Below are 26,775 nucleotides of genomic sequence, written 5' to 3'. Positions count from 1 at the left end.
AGAAGTTAAAGTAGCTTCAATCATTTGATACTGGCTAATTAGAACCTACATTTCAATTAGCCATTCATTGAAGGAAACCAGGACATGCAGCAAGAGAGCAGTCTAAGCATGCCACAATCATTCCATGAAAAAGTGTGAGATCCTAAGTGTAATGATCCACATGTATTCCCAAGGAACATCTTGAGTTTTCAAGTACCCTGACAGCTGTCAACAAAGTGTCAAGTAGCCCTGAGGGTAAAACAGGTTTAAAGGGGGGACTTAAAGGTGCTTATTGTTCCCAGGAAACAGGATTTGACCTAATGTAGAGCACTGCAGGAGTAACTGAATAAACCCAGGGAGACAGGAAAGGGTAAAGGGAATAAAATGCTGTGTCAGACCTTATTTTTTAAAATGTTTTTTTACAAGGAAAAACATCATCATCAACAACAATAGCCTACTATTTGGCTGACAGCTGGAAAGTCAATGGATTGATCTTGAATACCTCCACTTGCAAAAGAAAAATGTACATTTGAAACTCCCTTGGGCAATTTATTTTAAGAGATCTGGGCCATTGCAATGATGTCCTCAAAGTCTGCCAAATTCCAATACAGGAAAAATTTGTTAATTGTTTATTTTATAACTGGCATATAAAATTTAAGTCAAACAGAGTATTTTTATGTATTGCTATGCTGTGTGCTCCATTAGAGCAGCTTATATTAATGTAAAATACTTTATAAATCTCGATATGTGATTACAAAATTCCTACTTTATAGTTGTTTTGTCTGTAATGACATCCATGATTTACTTGGTGTTATGCCTAAGGACATTTGCTCTAAGAGAAAATAGAACCCAATATCCTGTAGTTCTCTTGCACTTTAGTGTCCAAAATCTACTGCAGCAAAAATAGGGAAGTTTCTTTAAAGTGGCACCTCTCTTTTTTTCCTGTGGTCTCTGAATGTACTAGTAACACCTGCAATTAACTTCCAGATCTAGAAGACTATGGCTGTTAGCATTACTAAGGCAGGCAAGGTTAGGGACAGTCTAGGACTGTTCCCCCTCTTGGCTCAAGGGCTCCTCCCCTTAGCCCACAGGAAAGAGGAGCCAGGTGATGATGTATTGTCTCCCCACCTCCAAGTTCAAGGTGGTATAAAACCGACCCACCAACAGACCCCGCCCCTTCTTCTTCCCTACCATCACCTTCGAAAACTGGTAACTCCTGTTCCCTAATAAAGCTATTCTACCTCACCTCATCCACACATTTTGCTTGGATTCTTCCATTTGGAGCACAAGGACCAAGATCTTCTGAGAACAACAATCGCTGATGACACTTGTGGCAAGCCAGCCAGGAGCAACTGAGTGATGAGATCCTGATGAGATCCTAATATGCTAACTCTGCTAATCCTTTTTATTTCAATTCATCCTTCTCTGTCCTCTGGTCCCATACTTCACCATCTGATGTTTCAGAACCAAAACCACTCATGGCTTGGGTCATATGGGACCCTCACATAGGGACATTCACCCAATGCTTGAGACTAGCTGGGAGTCCTGATGCAGATGCACAGTACCGATTGGCAGGATGCAACACTCCCCTGCACCTGCGAGCACCCCAAGCTACAGGGTTCAGGTCGGAGTTCCCTGGTCCTGCCCCAGGGGCTGCCCCTTCCCTAACCTTACCCTCCCTAACCTTTAATCCCCTCCCCCATCCTTTCCCTCTCTGAACTGTGGGAAATCAAAGCCAAGGTCTCTAATCTCCCACCTGGCCAGGGACAATAAGAAATGCCCCCACCATTCACCCCCACCATCTATTCTTCTCTTCTCTCTCTCCCCCTAACTGGCAGTTTTAAAACAACAAATGGGACGCAAACCTCAGTCAGCCCATCCAGCAATAGGCATTTTTTAAAAAAAGAACAAAAGAACTGGCTTTAAGGGAGCTAACTGACACCTGCCCTGGGAAAGCACAGCTGCTTGGAAAAATAGGGGAGGGAGCCAAACCGACAAGGCTCAAATAAACTGCTACCTGCGGGATAGGCGTGCCCCTTGCAATTATCGCTCCTGGGCAGTATAAAACTACAGTTTTTATACCTGCAAGGACAGAGCCTTACTGCCCCATCCCAAATGCCGCGTTCCAACTGCCACCAAAAACTGGAGACAGGCGTGCACATACAGCCTCCCAGCCACCCCTCAGGTCTCCCTGAGGCACATACAACCTCCGAGACCACACGCATGGTCTCAAGCCCACTGCTCGAGCAACCACACACACGGCTCTGCACTCACACGCACTGCAGTGAGTGGATGGAAGGCCTGCCTCCCGAACACAGGAAGTCCCTCCTCTGGAAGACCAGAAGTTCCAGCCCAGCAAACCGGAGTGAGACACCACTGCACTGGACCTTCCAGACACCTGGCGCACTTTGGCAGGAACTCCAGTCCCGCCATGTAGACCACCGTGGAATCTCTGGAATTCCCACAGCCACTAGCTCAGGACCTCTGGGACACCCAGCACCATCTGGTACGACCTCCAATCCGCAGAACCTCCAGAACTCCTACCATCATCCAACCCTGAGGACCAGCACTCAGTGCAATCCTCCAACCCCTTCCCTCAGGCTAAATACGGCACAGGTCCCAGCCCCGCTTTCAGCATGGGTATAAACCTCACATAGCCAGCCATTCAGTATTAATGCACAGCAGTCGTGACCACCGAGGAGCAGGGGCAACGGCAGGAGCATGTGTGCTGCAATAGTTACAGCCAGCGGCTGTAACATACAAAAGGGGCTACAGTACCTGTGTGTGCCTGTGTGCACACTCAGGCCCACTGCACAGGCCAGCGGCCACCATCCAGCAGCCTCCAGCTAAATAGGTCCCAATGCCTGAGCTGACTAAAGAGGGAGTGCAAAAGCAAGGTAGCTCTACCACCAGTGAGGAGGCCAAGGAGGCTTGGGGCACCAGTGACAAGGCAGGTGATGGCCTGGTGGCCCACTGAGACCACACATGCTATCCCCAAACCCCATGACAACGGTGGCGACAGGAAAGGGGCTAGATGTCCCCAAGACTTGGGTCCCCCACTCTGAGGCCTATAAACAAAAAAATTTTTTTAAATTGGGGAGTGCCACCTCTGGCAACCAAGGCCTGGTGCCTAACCAAACCACCTTCTTCCCATCAGCAACCATTTGACTTCCTCCTCTGAACCGGTCCCTTGCGGGCCTCCTGCCATACAGGTCTGCCTCAAACACCCCATTCCAACTCTCCTTGCCCCAGTGGCTTACCAAAACACTCACACCAAGGACACATTCCTTTGTCAAAGGGCTAACAAGGAAATGTCTATCTTAGCCAAAGATTCTAAGTTCCATTCGCAGGTAAAATCTAAATTAACATATAGGTTACACCAATTGTTACTGTCCTTAAATGTTGAATTTATTTAAATTCTCTTAAATGTGTTTTCTAAAGTTAAAAACAGTGCCATTTAATTAAGTATTTAACTTTGGTCACCCATAAAAGTGTATCTGTAATAAAAAACATTGTAACTTACTTAAAATTCACTTAATCTAAAGGCAAAATTTCAAGGGGAAATTTATTCTATTAATAAAATATCTTTTAACACTAAAATATAATTCTAATTAATGCTGTCCATAATTTTTACTCTAGAATGCCATATACAATAAACATTTTAAAACATCCTAACTTTAGCTGTTCTCTGCTGATAAAATTAGGCTTACTTACAGCCAAGAGGTTAAAAAAAATTGGGTCTTTATGTGTGTGCATTTTAAATAGGCAATTTAGGTTTTATTCGTAACAATTATTTTGTTTTAAAATTAATAAAACTTTGTTCTCTATTACTCAATGTAGTATGTCAGATTCTCAGATTCTAAACTTGTAGATCTCTAAATGGCTGGGTTCCCCAGGGTTTGGATTCTTGGCTTTTTAAGGTAATAACAAAGCCCCTTTATGAGGAAGTCCATGATCTAATTATAAACACCTGGAGTAAACTGGACAATAACATAGCCCCTCAAAGCTTAAGGTTACTGCTATTTTCCCTAGCCCTAATCCGAAATTTAGATAAACCTCTAAAACTAAGATACAGGACAACATATTCCAAAAAACAAAAAAAAAGTTCTACAATCTATGACTAATTCTCCAAAACTATCAAGTGATGTCACATTCAAGGAGGCTAGCAAAACATTTTAAATCCCACCTTCCCTTGCTACAATTTTTTCATTAGCATGCCTAACTCATATGAACACTTGTCTTTCGGGGAGAGATGTCTTTTATTCCTATAACAGATTGCTATTTTGAGCCTGTATGTTGCATGTAACGTGTCTTTGTGTTCCAGTTCAGACCCTTTGGAGAGACCATGTGGTCACAGGGAATGCTGCCACCATGATGAAGACACCATATGTGCAGTGCCAGCTTGCCACTCCCTATGGATAGGAAACTCATGGGTGATGCCATCTTGCCATCCTCTAGGAAAATTATAGCTATCTTGTGGTTAAAATTCTTGAATTTAGTTTTCATACATGTTTTTACTGCATTGGTTTGTTAGGGATGGGACAAAGGGTAGAGTGTATTGGAGATCTGCTGTGAACTACTTAAGAATCTGACTAATCTACTCAAGATAATGACAAAAAAATGGTTTGTTTAGTAAGAATAAAGTCTAAATTAATGCAACTGCTTTGTGTGTCATTGTGCATGTTTTCTGTGTATGTCTCTTTTCATTCAACTTTTACTTTTCTGAGTTCATTATTCATGCTTATACTCTTTGGCATGCCTAGATCAAAATGTGTGTGTGTGTGTGTGTGTGTGTGTGTGTGTGTGTGTGTGTAGATGTCTTTAGGAGGGTTCTCAAGCTGCTTTTATAAAGTTAATGTGTACAACTGTCTCAAAAGTTATCTAAAGTTCTAATCTTACCCAGGCCTAACTACCTAACTACTCTCTGCCTTAAAACTAAAATAACAATAATAATAATAATGTTGTGTTCTATCATGAGTGTAATTTATATTTAACTCTGTTATAATTAGGTTTATTGACCCATGTGTTCTTGTAAATTGCTATTATTAAAAAAATAGTTTAATTCAATTTTCTTCCTAAGTCCTTTAATGTATAAGATTACTAAGAGTTTTATTAAAAACAATGTAACCTAAATTTGGGTTTTTACAAAGGTTGTTTCAAGATACGAATTAAGGTTTTAAAGGTTGTAAGTTTATATATTTGTGACTGGGTTGGCTATAGTCTCAAGTTTGCCTAGAGAGTTTTCTAAAGTAAAGATTCAAGGTATAAGTGTGTATTTTAAAAATGGGTTTCTGTTTTATCAAAATAACTATCAAGATCCTTTGTTGTTCTAGGCTGATAGAAAATTTTACCAAAATCAAACAAAAGCTCACCCTCCAGATGGGATAGTATAACCTTAAGTTTTTTAAAGTCTACAAGAAGGTAATTAATACAAAATTACCCATGTCCTTGGTTCCCAATGATCAAGCCTGTTATTTTTTGACTCCAGGGGTTACATGCAGGTCAACAACAACCCTGCTATGGGTCCCAAGTCATGCTGTTAGTTAACATGAGCAGTCTAGGATTAATTTCTTACCAATATATGAGCGATGGCTCTCAGTCATTGGGTCCCCTATCTCTATGCTTATTCCCTTATCTCTGTTTCTGTATCTAATCATTTAAAACCTTAATCTTAATTGGTTTACTATTAAAAAATATACATGTTCTCCCATTTTTCTCAATTTACAAGCTGACTACAACCCATGGCCTGATATGAAAACTAAACTATGAGCGATAGGTTTGTATCAGCCAAGCTTACCTTGGTGCAATGTGAACTTAATGTTTAATTTTACACTGGTTACAACAGTTCATATTAAGATGTTTTCCTTTTAACACTTAACAGGCTGTCTTCCTACATATTGTTATCTTTTCATTTGACATGTTTTGGCATCAGCCTCTTTGCCCAATGCATAATAGTTCTGATGTTTTAACAGTTGGGCAACATTTAAGATTAACATCCCATCTAAAAACCCTCATTCAGGGGTGGAAGAGACGGGCCCTTAGAATAACGATTGACTCACAAGACAAGGTACCCTGCCACTTGCTTGCTCCAGAGATGTTTGATGGAAACAGGTCAGAGGGACTGGTGTTGAGACTTTCAGAAGTTTCAAGAAGGATGCTTTGGAGATCTAGAAAGTTCACACTTTTCTCTCTCCAAAAGGGCAAATTTCCTTTTCCTCTCTCTCACTCTCCACCAGCCAACATAGGGAGTTCCATTCAGGAGCTCTCGTGTAGGGGTGGAGAGTTGAATGGATTTTCCCTCTTCCCTTCCCTCTCTTTCCACCAACCAGCATAGGGGGAGCCAACATATTCACGTGGCTGTATCCCTAAGTACTGGAAGATGCTTTTATCCGACTAACCAAAAATAAGATAATTAGCTCTCTATATAACCCATTTAAAATTATTTAGTATTCTTTATATCCTGCCAAAACCCTAGGGTATTATTCTGATAACACACATACATACACAAAAAAGAAAAAAGAAAAATACTAAGTTTAAACTAAGTAAATATCTTTTAAATGGTTCTAATACAACTAGTGCCTTGTATCTAAATGTTACAAAATCATTTACAGAGTTAAAATGAATACATATAAACAGCTATAGTTCTTTTATCTAAGATACATTCTATCTAATAAGGTCTTTAACATTTTTGCTCTTTATGACAAATATTAAAGTTCTACCATTTAGGCCTGACATCTGTCAAATAGACATTGGTTTATTATCTAAATAATATATATAATATATAATTGAGCATCAAAACAGGGGCTATTTAAAATTACTAACACTGCCTTCCCCTAACCACTGGGAAAGTTACTTTTCCTAACCAAACTTGTTACTGTACCTAACTTGTCACTTTACCTAACCAAAAATTTAAGGTTTGGATTGTAATTAGCCATGGTTACTTTAAGTTTTGTCATTACAGTTCTCTAATCCTTTAAGAACTTTTACAGGCAAGCTCATGAAAAATTACTCTGACAAGTGCTTATCTATCAACCAGGACAGACATTAAGTATTGGGGTCGTTTCATATTTTCCTTGTAAATCTTTATAACTGTTATCTGCTAACATTTTACAACAGTTTAAAGGTGTCAGTACATTGTCAATGGGACAAGCAATTAGATTTAATTAGGCCCAGCCTAAGAGCCATTTTTAAATACATTTCTCCATTGCTTTATTTGGCCAAAAAGGTCGCACTGGCACTGACTTCTGATCTGTTCGTTGTGTTACTCCCCCTCCACTATGGAACAAAAATCTGAATTTCTGAACTTTCTGGGGGAAACCAATCCCACACCAAGGGATAAAACTGCCAAATTAGCAAAATCTTCAGAGATAATTGTTCAGAAAAACAGTTTAAGAGGACACGACCCCCAAGTGGTCAGCGTCCCCCAACTTCTTAGAAAACAAGTGGTGTTCAGTCACACGAGACAGTTCAAAAGAACTGCACAAATGAGGGGACATCTCCAGATGCAGATGGAATCAATTATGCCAGACCACTAAAAGTAGCCAAAGCTGAGAGATTTTTTAAAGGGCGGTCTTGCGTGTGTGCTCTAATATTTAAGCCTTCTAGGCTTCTGGCAAAGGCAAAGTCATGTCTTTGGCCAAGGCCTTCTGTTTGAACAAAGGCAACATAACTTTCAATGGTACCTAACTTCTGCCAAGGGACACTGTGAGTCTTCTTTCTGTACAGAACTGACTCATTGATATTAAACTCTCTAATTAGACTCACACGTGCCCCCGGTACACCTGGCCCCTACTGTAATCAGCCCTTAGCTTTCCACTAAAATAACAGTCCAAAATAGAGGCCCATCTGAGAGTTAAAATAACTACAGATATAAACACCTGTACAAAGTAACCATAGACTCTCTGTCACTTCTCAAAATTACTTTATCTTTCCTGCCACACCTGATGTTCCTATCATTACTGATGTTCAGGTCATGCCATCTAAACCAGATTTATCTCTTCCAGGATAAAAGTTTTTAAAACTCAAGTCATAACACAATAGGGCCATCAACCTCTGGAGGTAGACAAAATGCCCGTGAGCAGTCTTGATTGGGCTGAACAAAGATTCAGACAATGAACATCACTGTTGAAGTCCCCAGACACAGCAATAGGAAAGGGACAATATTCCTGATAAACAGGGTCTATAGCACTTTGTCAGCTTGAAGCAGCTACTGAAGATGGACCACCCTCTTTATCCCTCGGGGAGTTTGAGGCAGGCAAGGTTAGTTCCCTTTCACATTAATATCCAAAATCTACTGCAGCAAAAATAGGGTGTTTCCTTAAAATAGCACCTCTTTTTTTCCTGTGGTCACTGAATATACTAGAAAGAACACCTGCAATTAACTTCCAGCCCTAGAAGACTATGGCTGTTAGCATTACTAAGGCAGGCAAGGTTAGGGATAGTTTGGAACTGCTCCCCCTGTTGGCTCAAGAGCTCCTCCCCCTAGCCCACAGGAGAGAGAAGCCAGGTGTTGATGTATTGTCTCCCCACCTCCAAATTCAAGCTAGTGTAAAAATGACCTACCAAGAGATCCTGGCCCTTCTTCTTTCCTACCCTCACCTGGCAGAACAGGTGACTCTCTTTCCCTCAATAAAGCTATACTACCTCACCTCATCCACACGTTTTGCTTGGATTCTTCCACTTGGAACACAAGGACCAAGATCTTCTGAGAACAAAGATTGCTGATCCTTCTAATCTCCATATGCAATCCCAAGCTGCTTCTGCTTAGTAAATCAGGTAAAGCAGGGAATTCCTAAGTCACTTGATTTTATACCTGGAAGCACTTATGTGCAGAAAATTAAGCAAAGGCAGTCATAGGGCAGGGGGCCACTGAAAATCTAAACAGCAGCTGAGGCAAGTGGCTAATCCACAAATTAGGAAATCAAGGGACAGAAGTTCCTAGTTGCAGAAAACTATTAGAAAGTGTGACTCAGGAACATGTCAGAAGCTACTAAGCATTTCCTCTGTAATTCCTTGTCTACCACTGCAGTTTTTTTGTGTGACTCCCCTTAACCATCCCAAAATGCCACAGAATATAAACTATGGTCAATAATTGGTTGTAACATAAAAAGGTCTATGTCCGCCTCTTACTGCTAAATTAAAGTGAGTTTAAATTTTTGTTCGTTTCTCAAAAGCAAATGTAAGACCAGGAGTGATGAATCAGGTGGCACAGAGGAAAGTGCCCTAGACCAGGAAAGGATGGAGTCAGCACACAGCCACGACTAGTCATGTAGTCCCAGTCCCAAGTCCTGCCAAATCCTACTCTGCCTTTGCTACTTCAAAAGGACCATGTAATGGCTTACCCTCCCTACATAGTTCTCAACTCATCCTTTACATTACCCTTCCAAGAACCCACTCAAAGCATCTCAACTTCCCAGCTCAAGATTTGGCTCAAGTCCATTTACTTTGATGGCAGGCCCACCTGCCCAAGCTCCTGACCCTCTTTCTCTGAAATCCTAAATCACCTTCTAGGTCTCTATGTATTCTGTCTCACATATTTAATTGTTTACTCAAAAATATTAACAGAGCAGATAAAGGTTACTACAGTAGTATTCATTTTACTACACTATCATGTTAAATATGATTTGACCAAACTGATAGTTCCTTAAAGCCAACAATCAACACCATGCCATTACTTGTGTACAGATGGAACTAATAATATTTGCTCTTTAACCATCCATTAAATATGGACTGTTCATGGGTTTTCTTTTAAGAACAGAATATACTGACTAGAGAATCAGATTTAATATCTTGGAACTTCCAGGCAAATTATCCATTACAGTACACACAAAAAGCACAGAGTGGAGACACTGACATAAACAAAGTTTCACATATTAGAACTTAGAAACCCAGACACTGCACCTCTCTTCAGATCTCAAAACTCCAGTCAAAGGAATAAGCACAGTTTGTTTACTTGGAAGTCACCCTACAGTGCTATGTCTAAATGAGCCTTAAAGAGCTATTTAGGAAGGTGAGATTCTGAGAGTAAAATACACAGACATATAGATGAATCTTTTTCCCTAAATTGGCTGTTTAGTTTGGGCTATCCTATTTCCTGATCAAATTGGTTTCCTGCAATTTGTTAAGTCGGACAAATACTTAGTGATCTTAGTGATGTACTTAAAACAAATCAGCAAATCTTTCTTATTTTTCACAATGACAAGAAATTTACAGAGGAACTTGCACAATGAGAATAATAATAAAGTTCACTTGTCTTTTTTTTTTTTTTCCAGATTTGTCATTTTCATCAAGTTGCTAGTGGCTTAGGAAATCAACAAATAGCCTCCTAATTCCATTTCCTGGTTTGTTTGTTTGTTTTACATGTTGATTTGGGAATAGTTATTTCAGCAGTAGATAGGGTCAAACATGAGTAGTTTGACCTCAGCATAAGCCAAAAAAACTAAAAGATCAGGATGAAAAGGAAAAATGTCAATACTCAACATTGATTTTTAAGTCAAAAGATATGAAATGTTAACAGAAAGGTTCATTTGTCACTATACACAATGGCATCCCCTATGTCAGTCTAAGAAAAAAATTATCTGGTATAAAAGCAAACCATTATAGTTGAGATAATGCAGCAAAGAATTTGAAACAGTGAGGACACAGTTAAGTTCTTTAGAGCATGTTCATTTATTAAAGTGGCATTACAATCTGCTGTGTGTCACATAGTATACTATTTTGCCCAAACAGCTTTACATGCAAATACTTATTGCAACGATTCATTGAGCTAGTTCAAGGCTTAGTAAAAAACAGTTTCAGTAAAATCTTCAGAGGAACTCACTTTCTTAGAGCATAAATTATATTCTCAAAACTATATATGTGACAAAATTTAGTTCCTATATTCAGAAATCCAGGGGTCTCGGTCCATCAAATGCATTGCCCTATATTCACACTGAATAGCCTAGGGCTGGTATGAGTAAGAGTCCTGGGAGGAAAAAAAGCATTTTAATAAATATTAAAAATTCAATTCACATTTAGTACATAATTTACTTGACAATGAAAAGTATAGTAAAGGCTAGTGACATTTTTATCACTATATTTTCTATACTTGAAATTACACGATCACAGTCTAACTGTATTCTTAACCTAAAGGCAAGATCATTGCAAAATAGGATACCAATCTTAGTTCTTTTCTTAAGAAGCTTAGGTTAGAATGGGTAAGGGAAATCATAAATGTACTCAAAGAGCCTGTTCTAAGAGTTTTGTTGAGTCTTTCATATTTTGATACACACAGGAAAAAAAGTACTTGCACAGTACATGAGGTTACACAAGTGATCCAGCTACTCCGAATCTAAGGACCCAGTACCTACAGCATACTCTTGACAGGGTAGGAAGTTGGGCCAAAGACTGAAGTAAAGATACTATACCTCAGGGGAATGGACCCAGAAGTTTTCATTTACTGATGATACTGACGTATTGGGATGTAGAAGTAAAAAATTCAAAAATACACCAACATACAGAACCATTTAGCTCCACAACCTCAATCACTACATCAGTAAACCAACTGATGAAGTTCACAATGCCAAACATTGATGTATTCTAGACTAGAACTGTATAGCAGAGCTTTCTTGAATGGTAAAAATATTCTATACCTACATTGTCCAATATGGTAGTCACTAATCACATGTGATTAATGAGTATGAAATGTGGCCAGTGCAACTGAGCAACTAACATTTTGATTTTATTTCATTTTAATTAATTTTTTTCTTTTATCATTTTAAATTAGTTTTTGTATAACTTTTAATAGTACATGTGTCTACTGGCCACAATTTAGAGAGAACAGGTCTAGCCTGATCACCAAGACACAAGATTTTAAAAGCTTCTAGTGCCCAGACTGGTGACAGCTAGGCATGGACCAAACAGCTTATAAGTTATGTCAAATCCAGAAGGGGAAAGGATGGATTTCTCAATAAAGCCAGAGCTTACATGCAATCAGTGGCCTACTCAGCAGAACATACATAGCAAGAGCATGCACAGAAGTCTACTTACCCACACCTATTCTCAAAGTGAAAGTCTAAAAAACCGATCCAAGAAGGAAAACATTTTTTCTCCCTTCACCTCACTACTGAATGAGAGTCAACATGAGGAAAAGCAGAAAGAACCAATAAGCATCTAGAGACAAAAGGTTATTTCCTACGATCAAGCAAAGTTAACATTATATGACAGCTCCTTTCTTCCAACTAGTTTCTGCCACATCTCGTCTACAAATAAATCAAGGTGTCATGCAAATTATAACAAAACAGAATGAACAGCATTGGAAATCACATGGACTTGAATTCAACTGTACCTTTATTGCTTACCAGCTGTATTACTTTGAGCAAAATAATCATTTCAAGTGCCTGCTTCAAATCTCTACATAAAGTGGGTTAGTAACAACGCTTTTCTCAAAGAATTATAATGATAAAATCAGATAAGAGACACATAAAGGTTTTAGCGGAACACAAACTACATAACAAACATTCGTATCACTATTTCTTCATCATAATCCTCATATCCTATCTTTCCTAACACAGTAGGTAGCAAAAAAATCTACCTAGACAATTGTATTTCAGAACAATTTCCAAATTCAAAAATACTCATGTATGAAAATTTATTCTTAACCAAAATACTTGACATATGTAATTTCAATCTCTTCTAGATTTTTTATGCTATGTTTCTGTATTCCTTATAGTATTATTATATATTTAGTTGTATGTGCCCCAAATCTCTCAGCTCTTTGAAAGGATGGGTATTTTTTTTTACTTTTGTGTCCTCTCAAAAAAACTCAAAAAGCTTAATTATTTGCTAAGCAGATATTCAATAACTTTTACTTATATTTATAGAATTATATTCCAGAACGATCAAAAGTAGTTACTTGTAAAATGTATAAGGGTCTTTATTTTAAATGAATTCAATAAACACTTAAAAATCAGGACTCACTGAGAAACAGGTACTAACCTAAAAGCTGGGAGCTCAGCTCTGAGCAAACAGATAAGAGACAAAGGCTCATGAGCTTATCTTCTGGTGAAGATACATACCATCACAATGGTTAAGTAGAGGAAGGGTGGTAGCTGACGATAAATAATGTAACCAGTGTTGAAAAGACAAGAAAAAGGCTAGTCACAGAGCATCTAGGAGGTCAGGGAAAACAGTTCTGAATACACGTTCTGGAGAACCACCAGTAAACATAACATCAACTGATTTACTTTTTTCAAAAAATTGTGAGGGTCTATGTGTGCACAGCACAGCACAAGGGCAAGTTAGGAAGTTTCCACAGCAGGTATGGTAAGAGATGATGGTCATCTGGATCGAACCCAAAAGCATATATTTAAGCACAGTTTACAGATGGTGTTGACAAGATTTAATAGCCTTGTATATGGAGTAAGGAAAAAAGAAAACAAGGGTTAATCTCCAATTCGGGGTTAGACTATCTGTGCCCTTTCCTGGAAAAAAGATGCAGAGGAGAAAAAGTCTGGGGAAGAATAAAATGTTTTATGGAATATTAAGTTGAAGTATGCTTATTTTCTACCTAGTGTCAATAAGCATAAAACTTTCTTAACCCTCCTACTAAATTAGAAGCTTCGAATGCGCAATAATTATTTTCTGTTTGTGTTGGTACTTCTTGCTCTGAACAAATTAGAAGCTCAATTCATGTTTATCAACTCAATAATCAAAAGGGGGTTCACAACTCCCCCAGGTGAATGGCACGTAACCTCATCTCACCTTTCCCAGTTTCACAGTCTGTAGCCAGTTTTACCCTTTCAAAAGAATACAAAAAATTCTGAGTCCAAAACTGATCATCTCAATTACTTTCTTGTTGCCATTTCACAATAAATAACATGTCCATCCATCACTTGAGAAGTAACAAGAATACTGCTGGATACATAGCAGGCACTCAGTAAATAGTTGCTGGATGAACAGATGGGTGGAGCAAGACATAAGATAAAAGAAAACAGTATTAGTTCTCCTATCTCTTCCTTATCCAGCAAGACCTACAAATAAATAAAATAAGGCTTACTAATTATCTACTGATTTCATTTAACACAGTATATTTTTCAATAACTAGGATTGGCTATGATGAACTAAATCTTTTGAAACTTAAAAAGTGTTAGAAAATATATAAATTCATTTGAGATATTTAACAAATTGGAAATAGTAAATCAGTATTTTCTAAGTTCAGCTTTTTTTTGTAAATATTTGTACCTAAATTTCCAATAGTCCTACTAGTAACCCATTGTATACAAAAAGGTATCAAGTAACCTTCCAAAACCTGGTAGAACATTCAGGATTGGGAGGAAAAAAGAAAACTTCTAAAAACTGTTTGAAAGTAGTGACAAAGGTTTTAAAAGAAATCTGAAGCTGATTTCTAACATTCCCTATAAAAGCTGAATATCCAAATAGCAAAAGACAAACAGCTGAACTTGACTACACAGTGAAATTTTTCTACTTACAATTTTTTAAAAACCTCAAAATACAATGTCACAATACCTGAAGCACCATAAATACCAGAATACCGCTGAGCCTTCGAACCAGAAGAAGATTCCTTCATTCGATCGATCACATTCTCCGAAAGCTGCAAAAGAAAGAATAAAATGAAATTAATGATAAAAGAACAAGAAAGAGTGCAATAACATCCAAGTAATTCAGTCATTCGTATCAATATGTATAACCAATGACTTACAGGCTAACTCTAAGAGCTATAAAACTAGAAGCAGTTAGCAACAGTTTTAAAATTTCAAGATGCACCCCACAGCACTATTCCTTTATTTCTTCTAATGCACTGCTAATTGCTATTACAAATAACTCTTCTGTGCACTAAATTGTAATCTCAGAAACAAATGTAAGTCATCAAAATACCTTCAAGTTTTCTCCCCTAATCTTACAAATTTATTTATGCATTAACAGGCCTTAGCTCTTTCCTTTTGATCCCAGGAACTTGGCTAGAATTCAAAGTCACCAGGCTGCCTAGAATGAAGTGTAATGAAGTTCTGACAGACAACTGTCAGGCATTTAAATATAATGTGACCGTCTACTTGAGTCTGCCAGCTTGTAATGGAAGTCTACAGAAGCATGATGGGTAGAGCAGCCAGCTGAGATGTGGGCATAAGGTTGGAGCAGAAGGTCAGGGAAGACATACAAGAGTTGGATGAACAGGGATTAAGGAAGAAAATACTCCAAAACAAAGGAATCACATTAAATATCGATCAGAAACAGGGTTAACCACCATTTTATATCCAAATGGAAGAGATCATGTAGGAAGCTGGCAACAGGCCAGGAGTTCTGAGGAACACACTGACCTGAAGATTTGAGTCATCAACCCCACAGTTACTACTCCTTCTTTATTTTCTTGATAGTACTTGCCATTATCTGATGCCTTCTTATTTACTGATTGCTTTTCTTACTACTAGAGAGAAAGCTCCATAAAAGCAAGGACTTGGCTGTCCTATTACCATAGGACATACTGTTACCTATTACCATACTGTTCATCCAAGACTCAGTACACCTGGTTAATAGAATGAACTATTAAATAACAGAATGCAACAACATGAATGGAAGAAAGGGAGGAGGGAACAGATTAAAGAAGGGGCACGGTGACGAGAAGATGTAGAGGGAAGATGAACAGATTTCAAAGACTCTTAGCAAACTCTTAAAGAGTTTGAGCTAGTTCCATGGGGCAATGGACCTACTGGAAGAATTTAAGAAGGATGGTGACATGATCAGATTTACATTTTAGGAAGATCACTTTGGCTGCAGGGAAAAGAACAGACTTGAGAATGGTAAAAACAGAAGAACCGCTAAAGGAGACTAAAGGACCACTTAAGAAGCTTTTAAGCAAATATCCACAAAAAGACTTGCACAGGAATGTTCAAAGCAGCATTACTCATAATAGCAAGAGTAGAAACAAACAAATGTCTATTTACTGGCGAATGGAAAAACAAACATTCTATCTCTGTACAACAGAATACAGTTCAGCAATAAAGAAAAATTAAGTTCTGATATAAGCTACTAGAACCTAAAAATAATTAAGCTAAAAAAAACAAACACAAAAGACCACATACAGTATAATTCCAGTTTGTTTGTCTTGGAGACAGGGTCTTGCTATGTAGCCCAGGCTAGTCTCAAACTCACCATCCTCCTGCCTCTACCTCCCAAGTGCTGGTTACAGGTATGCACTACCAAATCTAGCTATATGATTTTATATATATATATATATATATGAATGAAATGCCCAGAAAAGTCAATTGTATAAACAGAGAATCAGTCAGTAGTTGCCAAGGGATGGAGTGGGAACAGGAATTAACAGTAAATGGGCACAATAGCTAGTACTGGGATTATGAAAATGTTCTAAAAATGGATTGTAATAATGTATGCAAATCATAGTAAATTTATTTTTTAAAAACTGAACTGTACTCTTAATACAAGCGAATTTTACAACATGTAAATTATTTTACAATGAAATTCCTGGGAGAAAAAAGCTACTATAGTAATCCAGGAAAGAATACAATCAAAAGATATTTAGGGCCTGACATGCTGACACATTGCTATGATCCCAGCACTTGGGAGGCTAAAACAGGAGGATCCTTAGTTCAAGGTCAACCTTGGATTACATAGGGAGAGACTCTCAAAAAATAATAATAATAATAATACGATTCAAAATAGCTAACGTGTAACAAGTATATACTATGTGCCAGGCATAACACTAAGCTAGGCATTTCACTCACTTAATTCTTAACAAGCCTACATGATAGACACTTTTATTATCTCTACTTTATAAGTGAGAAAACTGAAGCATATCCAGATTAAATAGCTTGCTCAAGATCATACAGTTTACCAGTAGTGGGGCCAGGATTTCAACCCAGAAAGACTGAGTCTCAAGGCCAAGTCAAATATCCCTCTTCAGTACCAAGTTCAGTATCTGACTGGATGTGTGAGTAAAGAGAAGTCAATAAAAACCACAAGGTTTCCAGGTCAACTAACTGGGGATCCACTTCCTACATTAAGGACCTTCTTCCAATTTCCACTTCCCTCAGCTCACCACTATCTGGCTTTTACTCCCAGTAGTATTATAAAAGTATTCTGGTAAAAGACACCAGTGACCAAATAACCTTTCATATTCATAGTTATATAAATAAATATATTTATATTTATAAAGCACTTTATATGGCTTCCCATTAGCTCCTTACACCTTAGGTCATGGCCCTCTTCTGGAAACCCTTCCCTTGGTTTTTCTGACATCCTACTGTGCTGGTTCTCTGAGCACTGACCTTGTCTTTCTTTCCTTCACAGGCTTCCCCTCTGCTGCCTGCCCTTAAATACTAAATGGCCTCCATTCTGTTCTTTGCCTTGTTATAATCCCATGTGATCTTAATACTCTCATCCAATCTTTTGTTTTTTTTTAACAGCTGTTGATAAATTAGCAAATTGTAAAACCATTACTCCAGCCAAAGAAAGACCAGCATCCCAAAGGCCAGGCCTACATGCTGAATTGCTTAAACATCTTCCTTTGGTCAGACCAGAAGCATCTCATACCAACATGTTAAAACTGAACTCATATTTGTAAAAAAAAAAAAACTCTTATAACTACTTTTCTTGTCTTATTAATGATCGCCACTAAACTTCTGAAATCAGAACATAGGACTTGTGCTCAACTCTTATTTCTCCTTCATTTTCTTAGCCATGACTTCCTCAACCCCTAAATATTTAATGAATTCACCATCTCTTCTCCCATGTCATTTTTCCTGCCTTATTTTATGGTACCATCAATAATCTCCCCAAAATGCAAATTCTGATTATGGTAACTCCCTGCTGAAAATCCTTTAATAGCTACCTTCTGTTGACAGAAAAATTCAAATTCTTTTTTTATGGCACTTAAGACTTTATCATTTGCTGATAGCCTAATTCTCCAACATCAGCTTCCAGCTTTTTCCTTGATAATTCATACCCTGTGCTACACCCATACAAGGCTATTTGTTGCCATTTCTTTGCCATTATTGCCTTATCTCCTGACACTCTAGGATACAGTCATTTCAAGATCCAATTCATACATGTGAAAGCCTTTGCTGACCAAAACAATTCCTCATTCCACTCCAACCCTGCCCACCTATCCAAAATAATCTTTCCTCATGCCCACTGTACCTTATACAAACCTCTAATATAACACTCCAATGGTAGAACACATATTTACCCTTCCATATTTCTTCTTCTGACACAGATTGTTAGCAACTATATATTAACAAGTCACTCATTCAACAGATATTCACTACATCAGGTCCTAACAAAGGGCTCTGGGACACATCAGTGAAGAAAACAGTCTATACCTTAACAGATACTTAAATCTCAGTGCCCAAAACAGTGCAAATAAGATGGCAATCAGAAAGACTACATCTCAAAAGCTGTGCTCTTTGTAGGAAAAACTCTTGACTCTTTTCTTGGAAGACAAGTGTAGGCAAGGAAGGAGAGTGTGGAGGGACTTTCTCTTCAAAGATATCAAAGCCAACTGTGTGTGTGTGTCTATCACTGGGAATGAAACCAGGACCTCAAGTACTAGCCAAGTGCTCTGCCACTAAGCTACATCAAACCATGGCTGCATCTTTTCAGACAGGAGCCACTGAAAATGTTACTGAAGCTCAACTACAAAACTGAGATACAGCTTAAGAGAAATCTTACAAAATTGATGTCAATCCCCTCCATTTCCAGGTAAGGAGGAAAAAAAAAAAAAGGCACCACAAGTAACTTTCAGTTACTGGTAGCATCAAGACCAGAAGCAAACTGAGTGCAGTGGCTCATACCCAAAATCCCAGCTCTGTGGGAATCAGAGATCAGAAGGATCAGGGGTTCAAGGCCAGTCTAGATAAAAAGTTAGTGCAACAACACTTTGACAAAAAAAAAAAAAGAAAAAGGTCAGAGCAGGGCACCAGCTACTCATGCCTCTAATCGTAGCTATTGGGAGAATAGTGGTTTGAAGCCAATGGGGCAAATACTTCACGAGACCCTGTCTCCAAAATGACAGCAAAAGGACTGGAGGTATGGCTCAAGTGGTAAAGCACCTGCTTTGCAAGTACAGAGCCCTGAGTTCAAACCCTAGTCACACCAAAAGAAAAAAAGACCAGAAATAGTAACCCGCAATCTCTGTCCCCTGCTCTACCTTTAAGCCATATCCTCCTTCAATAAAAACACATGAGTTTCTCTTAAAGATAAAATGAGCCTTCATTTTCAGAATGTGGGAAATTTCAAATTATACATATATAACTCATTCAATTCATATATACTTCATATTAAATATTATTAACATTACGATACAGTATATATAATACTACAAGGATACAGCTCAGTCATGCACAGGTTCTGGGCTCAATCCCTGATACAAAAATCCCACTCTATAGCTGGAGGTAGAGCTCAAGTGGTACAGCACCTCCTAGCAAGCTGAGGCCCTGAGTTCAAACCCCAGTACTGAAAAAAAAAAAAAAAAAAGACACAGGAAAAGAAAATATAAATATTTTTTAAAAACACACTATGTATTACATATTATCACATATACTATAAACTATAATGTGCAATATACCATATTATGTATCCAATATAACTTAGATGCATAAAGCTAATTCATAAAGTCAGTTCAGTTTATATTCTTAGAAAATTACTTAATTTTATATTTTAATGTATGTTTCTATACAAAATCAAAGAACTTTGACACTAAAAATATACCTAACCAAAAAGTCAATGTTAACTAAAAATCAAGTGTTATCTATAAACTTTCACCTATACTGAGACAGGCCACCTTCTAAATACTTCTCATCTACTTCCATCAAAATTCACACCTTTCTACTATCTATAGCCACTATGAGAAGTCCTTTCAACCCCTGAAGTAGCCTCAAAAATATCATCCCTTCAAACAGGAAAAAAAAAAAAAAAAAACTGCTGGCCCAGCACAGGTGGAAAAGCACAGCCATCTACTAGCTATATAACTCTAGGAAAGTCACCTTACTTCCCTCATCTGAAAAATGAAAATATTGGCCTCCGGGGATTATGAGGAGTTCTATAGTTTATGTACCATAAACAGCTACAGCCATGGGGACTTTGCTTTGTATTTTTTCTTGGTTCATTCTCACCTCCTGGGTCTGAGCTTGTACTGAGTTCCTTTTTTTACATGAGGCATGAGGACTAGATGCTATGCTAGCAGCAATGGTGTAAGTCCTGGTACACATACATAAAATGCTATGCTCCTTTGGTAGTAAAAGTGGAATGTCTCTTTCAACCTATCACTAAATGTTTCTTGTTAACTTTTCATTTCTTTTTGTGGCTCTCTGATGCCTCAAAGTTTGCTACTTAATGTTACACTCTAGCATCAATAAAAAAATTTCCCAGTGAAGTTTTGGGTTATATGTAGTTCAGCAAATTTATATGCATATCACCCAAAGGAGCCATGATAAATATATTATAGAGCTGATAAACATATAAAGGGCTGCTTTATTGAAAGTCAACCTTTTTTCTTCTTACAATCATTCCACAACTTAATCCTTAGGCCTTCAGAGGAGCATCAGTGGTAGTAGCAGCCCACAGTTGTGACTGTGACTAAGTTCAGATCTGCACACTCACCTGATCTCTGGGAATAGGGGCAATCACTTGTGAGACAGCTGACAAGATATAAAGAAGCTGCCCTGGGCAATAAACACAATCTGTACCTGCAGAACAGCTCTTCTGTATGACAAAAAGTGACACAAAAGGTGAGCAGGGAGGGGGGTTATAGTTCAACGTAAGTTTCTATAAAAGACTGGTAAGCAGCCTCTACAAAGAAGCAACTTCTCCAGGAAACACATTTTTCTCTAAACAAGGAACTTCTTTTAGAAAAACCTTTTCTCATTTGCTGATCTGTTCTACTACTCATGCTTTCCAGACATGTCAGCAATCAAGACAACTATCAGATGCAACTGACAAAAATTATTAACACTAAAGAATGGTGAAATAATCCACACACACATATTGATGCTAAGAATTACTCCCAGAGGCCCATGGATTCCATAGTCCATAGATTAATCTTCAATTGTACGCAAAACTGTCTGTTTATTGCATTGTTGAGGCAGAGTCCATAGCTTAGATTCACAGTAGTCTGTGCATTAGAAGATAAGAACCATGGCTGTAATATAAGGGACAATCAAGACAAACAGGTCAACATTCAATCAACTGACCTTGCCTATCACCCTGTTCTCTACTGCTCCTAAAGACAAATTTAAGAAACAGGAGTTTACCAGTTGGTACTATGTACCATACTAGTGTGCTCCAGAGTATGTGTGAAGTTTTCTAGTCTTCTCAGTCATCTCTTCCCACTCACTTTGTTTGGTCTTATCTAAAACTAGCACAAACACACCACCCACCAATAATGAAAATGGTATTTTCTCAGAGACAGGAGACTAGGTGAGAGGGACAAAGATAAAGGAACAGAGTAAAAGAAGAGGAAAATTCCTTTCTCAAAGAGCTAAAGTCAGGAACCACATAAGACAGAAACAAAACAGACTTCTAACTCAACAAGTTTTTCTAATCTTCCAGATGGGTCTTAACTGATTAAAGAATTCAGACCTCATTTTCTTTCTTGATCTTCCTTCTGCATAAGAATGGGTCATTTTCTATAAATATTGCTTTGCTTTTCAACTATCATTTTAAGACCTAAGCTCCAAAAACCCATCATTATTATTTGGGAGAAATTACTCCCATATACACAAGGTCATGGGACCCAGCAGGGAATACATACAGAAGTATGTATGTATGTATGTATGTATATGTATATATATAATGCAATTCTTATGTTTATAGTTTGTCATTGAGTTTCTTTGCATTTGTCATTAGAAGAAGCCAAGAGCTTTGGTCTTTATTAGATTTTAGAACACTTAAGAATCTAAAGCTAAAAGGGATCAACCATCCGCTAGTTAACTGAATTACTTGTACAAAATTCCTCAACACTCCCAGTGGCTGACCAAATGAATTTGTAGTCTCGGTTAACATACTCTCTCCAGAATCCCCTATAATATCCCACATTAGTGAAGCAGTCTCTTCACTTAGGTGCTCTCAACTGCCAATACGTCCTAATGCATGAGGTGTGTTTCATGTAAGTATTCAAAATGCCACCACTGGTTCCTGTGAATTTTAGCTTGCAACTTCAAGGCCAGCTGCAGAGATTCATTTATGCCTAGAAACCGTAAGCAATACTTTCAAAACGATACTCACTGAAGTTGACATTGCTCTGTAAGAGTTCATTCACAACTTTAGTGTTTCAGATAAACTTGTGAGAGACTGGGTCCTAAGCATACTTTCCAAGCAGGCACATCAGGTGGTCACAAAAATCCTAATAAGCATATGTAATATGAGGAATAAAAATGCTTGGTCTTTCTCTCACCAGAAATTTATTTTAGACTTGGAAAGGACAGCAAGGCAAGAGAGCAACCTTTCATCCAACCCACAGGTAATTTAAGATTCAAAGTTGAAATCAGGTACAAGAATATGGGCTATTTGAGTCAGGCATGGTGGGATATGCCTGTAATCCCACTTAGGAGATAGAGGCAGAAGGATCACAAGTTCAAGAACAACCTGGGCTGCACAGGAAGATTTTATCTTAAAACACCACAATTTAAAAAAAAGGAATACAAGTTATTTTATGGAAGGGGAAAAAAAAAAAACAATGATAAGAAAAAAACAAAACCTTATAAATATCATGAAAATAACACCTGATAGGTGAGAAGAAACTTTAAACTTAACATTGTAACTAGGTCCTTTAATTGCTAGCTGTTAAGGACCTCAGCAAGAAAAATATGGAAAAACATAATCTATTAATAAACTCAACCTAGTTACAGAAAGTCTTATGTTGCCCACTAAATGTTATTTGTTCTATACTAAGATAAATGAGGATGGAATTACTAACCTTAAATACAGAATTGGTTTTCCAAGAGTGACTGTTCAATTGTTGGTATACTCTTTATTTCTTATAAGTGATGACCTAAATGTTAGAAAATTGATCAAAGAAGCCAGGTGCCAGTGGCTCACACCTGTCATCCCAAGCTATATGGAATACTGAGATTGGGAACATGATGGATCCAGGCAAGCCTGGGCAAAAAGCAAGATCCTATCTCCAAAATAACCAGAGCAAAAAGGTAGGAAGTGTGGGCTCAAGCACCTGCCTAGCAAACACAAAGTCCCTTGAATTCAAACCCCAGTATTGTCAAAAAAAAAAAAAAAAAAAAATTGACCAATGTTGGAAAATTTTTTTCAGTCAAGTTGAATTAACCTATCTGCAATTCAAAACTCAAGTTTGAGCCTCTTTAGTTCCACATTTTAACCATCTGAGCTAAAAAAACAATGCCTTGCTTACATACTGAGAATATTGTTCCCATGCTTCTAGACAAAAGTCACATAGGCCATAAGCAGAACCCAGGAATCTCATTTCCCACCATGCTGTTATTTCTGTCTAATTATTTTAGGGCCATTTAAGTTTATGCATCTACTCTCTGGACCAGCTCTCCTAATAGCTACTACTGGTAAATGCAAATACTGTCAAAGTACTGTAACTGTGCTAGACTGCTTAAATGCATGCAAATTCTCACCACTAGGCTGCATTATCCAGGTACAATGAAGGAAACACAATCAAAAGTGACTTGTCCCATGCTACAGCTACTGAGATATGGAGCTAGGATCCAAACGCAAGTCAGTCTGGTTCCAAAGCACATATTCTTTGTACACTACACGGCCCTCTCAAAGAATCTTAGAATTTTAGATGTGAGAGGAACACTATCATAATAATTACTGCCTTTTATTAAAAACCTACAGTGCAACAGGTGCTTTAAATATCTTACCACATCTTCTTGCCCTAATCAATCAAGGGAAGTGACAATATTCCCCTTCGTGGATCAGGATATATCATCAGAAAAACAACTTATCCAAGGCCACAGAATAATACCCAACATTTAAGCTGAGGCCTAACTAATTTGAAGTTGACATTGTGTTGACCGTGGCCTCAAAATAATCAGAGTGACCTCTAAGTACCCACAGTTCAACAGCACGCCATTGTTAGAGGAAACTACAAGCTGAATATGGTTACAAGAAACTTACAGTGCCGCTAGGATCACAGAATCTCAGAACTCAGAGATCTAAGAGATGTACTCAGCTCCATCATTTTGCAGATGCAAAAACTGAAGCTCAGAGGGAGACTGAAAAAGAACTTAAAGCAATGGAGAAAAGTGCAAGGCATTCCAGGTGAAGGGTATATTCTGAAGAAAAGCATACAAGTCAAAATGAGCACAGTGGTGTGTGAACTGTAACAATGTAGACAAAATGTACTGTGAGAAAAAATGAAGAAAGCCTCAGTCAAGTTGTGTGGCTAAAGGATACAATTTCACCCAAAACTTAACTTTCTTTTTATTTTTTTTAAAGCCTTGTTCACCCTCCAGTGTGGAACACTCAAGGCCTAAAGGTAACACTCTTTATATCTCCACATAAAACTCAGAGCATAATTTTAATTTTTATTTTACTCGAGTACCAACTAAACTGCAATATAGCAAAGAATGCAACCTCATGTATTCTATTACAAGATAAAGTACTTGAAAGGGTTGAATTCAACTATGATATATTGTAAGAACTTTTGTAATGTTACAATATACCCCCAGTACAACAATATAATTAGAAAATATTATATATTTATTTTTTTAAATGTAGTATTGCCATACATTAATATGTAGGTTCAGGTATCACACAAAAGTGTGAAACTCCAAATTCAGGTGTAGCGGGGACTGTGTTAATGAACTTAATGCTCTTAATACTGACAACCTAGAGAAGAATTAAGTTTTCAGTGTATCTATCAAGTACATGGAGAGAGCATAAAAGTAATCTCTACGACGTCTCGGTTAGAACTACTACTTCCACTAGCCTGCAGAACTGCAAACCTATCTGGGCCCCTACCAGGCTGGCAGAAGGAGGCCTGAAGCAACTGGGCCCCTCGTCCAACAGCAAGAGGAGAGGCTGGGGAAAACGAGCTACCAGGTGAAAGAGAAAGAGCAGCCAGAAGTCACCAGGAGGACCAGAAATGCCTGTGGGGGTAAGTGTGTGGGTTGGGGGAAGAGGCAGTATCAGGAGAGCATTAAATGACAGAAGGCAAATGAAGGTGATGCTTAAAACGCCAATTCACCCTGAGAGCGATGATGTGGGGTGGACAAGAGGAGTTTGGATCTCGAACACAGAGGCCGTAAAGCAAAACCCATTCCACAGGCAGACAAGGTGAGGCAAAGATTTCAAATAAGGTCCTGCAGCTGGGGAGGAGAACAGTTCAGACTGGACTGGGAGCCCCTGGAGAGCCCAAATCAACTTGGCATCCCCCGCCCGCCCCAGCACCGTGCCGAGCATCTTGGCACAACCAGGAACTAGATCTTTATGAACAATACAAGTTTTCAAACTCCGGACTTCTTCTCAAAGTCCTAGGATCCTGGTGAGACAACACTGGGGGTCCGGGAAGGGAGAGATCAAGCAGGTCCAGTCCCAGGAAGGTCCGGGCGTGGGATTCCGAGACCAACTGCTGGCCCTCTCTGCCCACTCAGTAACTCACCCGGATGCCCTTCACCACAGTGATGTTCTCATTTTCGTCCGCCTCGAAGGTGACCCGGCGGGTGCTGGCGGTCCCGCCCATGGCTCCTTCTTCTGTTCTTGCAGAGCCCTAGCGCGGACCCACGAGAACTTCAGAGCCCGCGCGTTCACACGCGCGTGCAGGAACCAGGACTCTTCCCTTGCCTAGCGGGAGCAAGGCCACGACCCCAAGAAACAAGGAGACGGCGCGGGTCCTGAGCTCCCGCCTCCTCCGGTCACGCGCCACAACTGAACGTCTCGGGTTGGTCAGAGATGAGAAAGGCCCGCCTCTACTCGGTAAGAGTGCCCGGATTGGTTGGACCGGACCCGGATGCTATGGCAACAGATGGTGTTTTTACAACGTTTCCGGGACCCCTAAGTGTAGTGGGAATTGTAGTCTCGGTCTGACTCGATGGGTGCTTAGGTCGTTCTCGCCTTACTCCAAAAAAGCGCAATGGAAGCAAGGCATTCTGGGAGTTGTGGTCTTAACCACCTGAAAGGCCTCTAACTCAGCAACTTTCAAGCAAGTTCATTCATCCAAGAAGCATGCTTTGAAGACATTATTCTAGAGACTTAGGTTAGTGAGTTCAAAAACACAACCTCTTTCGTCAAGAAACTCGCAGTTGTATGTAGGAGATGCACTTCCTTAATGAAGCCATGCCTAGATTCCTATGCAAAAATCCTTGACAAAAAACTTAATATTTCATTATTTTAGTATTAAACATCAGGGAGAGAAAAAAAAAGGAAACACACACACACGTTTGTCCTATGTCCCTATCTCATGAGCTATGTAAGGTATTTCTTTTATTTCTTTTTTAGAAAGTAAGTTTTTAATGCTATGATTTTCAAATCTACATATGAGGAAGCAAAGGAAAAAATTATTTGCACCAAGCATGCAGAACATACACTTCCCACATTTGTGTCTCTTTCCACTTCACTTACAGAAGTTAGAACATAACACAGTTAGGCAGGGGAAAGTTATTGTCAAAGGTGGCATAAATTAGCAAAAAGTTAAAGCTACATCAGACAAAGTTAAGATGATCTATTTTGGAAAGTTTCCACTTCAGTATTTCATCTTTACAACACCTAAATAATTTTTAGGTTAACGTTGTATGCATTTCATTTTTTTCCCATGTTTTTTTCCACATAAGTTTAGTCATATGACCTTTTACTTCCAGAGCA

General features: G+C 38.6%; 1 protein-coding gene across 4 annotated transcripts in view; it reads right to left on the bottom strand.

Annotated features, from left to right (window-relative positions):
• The window catches only part of Chchd3 (coiled-coil-helix-coiled-coil-helix domain containing 3), a 290,446-nt gene extending 264,616 nt beyond the window's left edge, over nucleotides 1-25,830 (bottom strand). For 3 of the 4 annotated variants that reach the window (XM_074062814.1, XM_074062832.1, XM_074062823.1), the window contains exons 1-2: nucleotides 25,577-25,830; nucleotides 14,485-14,569 (exon numbers count right to left, since the gene is read on the bottom strand). In XM_074062814.1, coding sequence (XP_073918915.1) covers nucleotides 14,485-14,569; nucleotides 25,577-25,657 — 166 coding nt within the window. In that variant the 5' untranslated portion in view covers nucleotides 25,658-25,830. The remainder of the gene's footprint in view (nucleotides 1-14,484; nucleotides 14,570-25,576) is intronic. The other variant, XM_020162284.2, reaches the window with a different exon arrangement.
• Nucleotides 25,831-26,775: the final 945 nt, after the last annotated feature.

Source organism: Castor canadensis, chromosome 2 (genome assembly GCF_047511655.1).
Source record: "Castor canadensis chromosome 2, mCasCan1.hap1v2, whole genome shotgun sequence".
NCBI classification, from domain to species: Eukaryota; Metazoa; Chordata; class Mammalia; order Rodentia; family Castoridae; genus Castor; species Castor canadensis.
The sequence above is the reverse complement of the archived record's forward strand: the minus strand, read 5'-3'. Positions and strand labels throughout refer to the sequence as shown.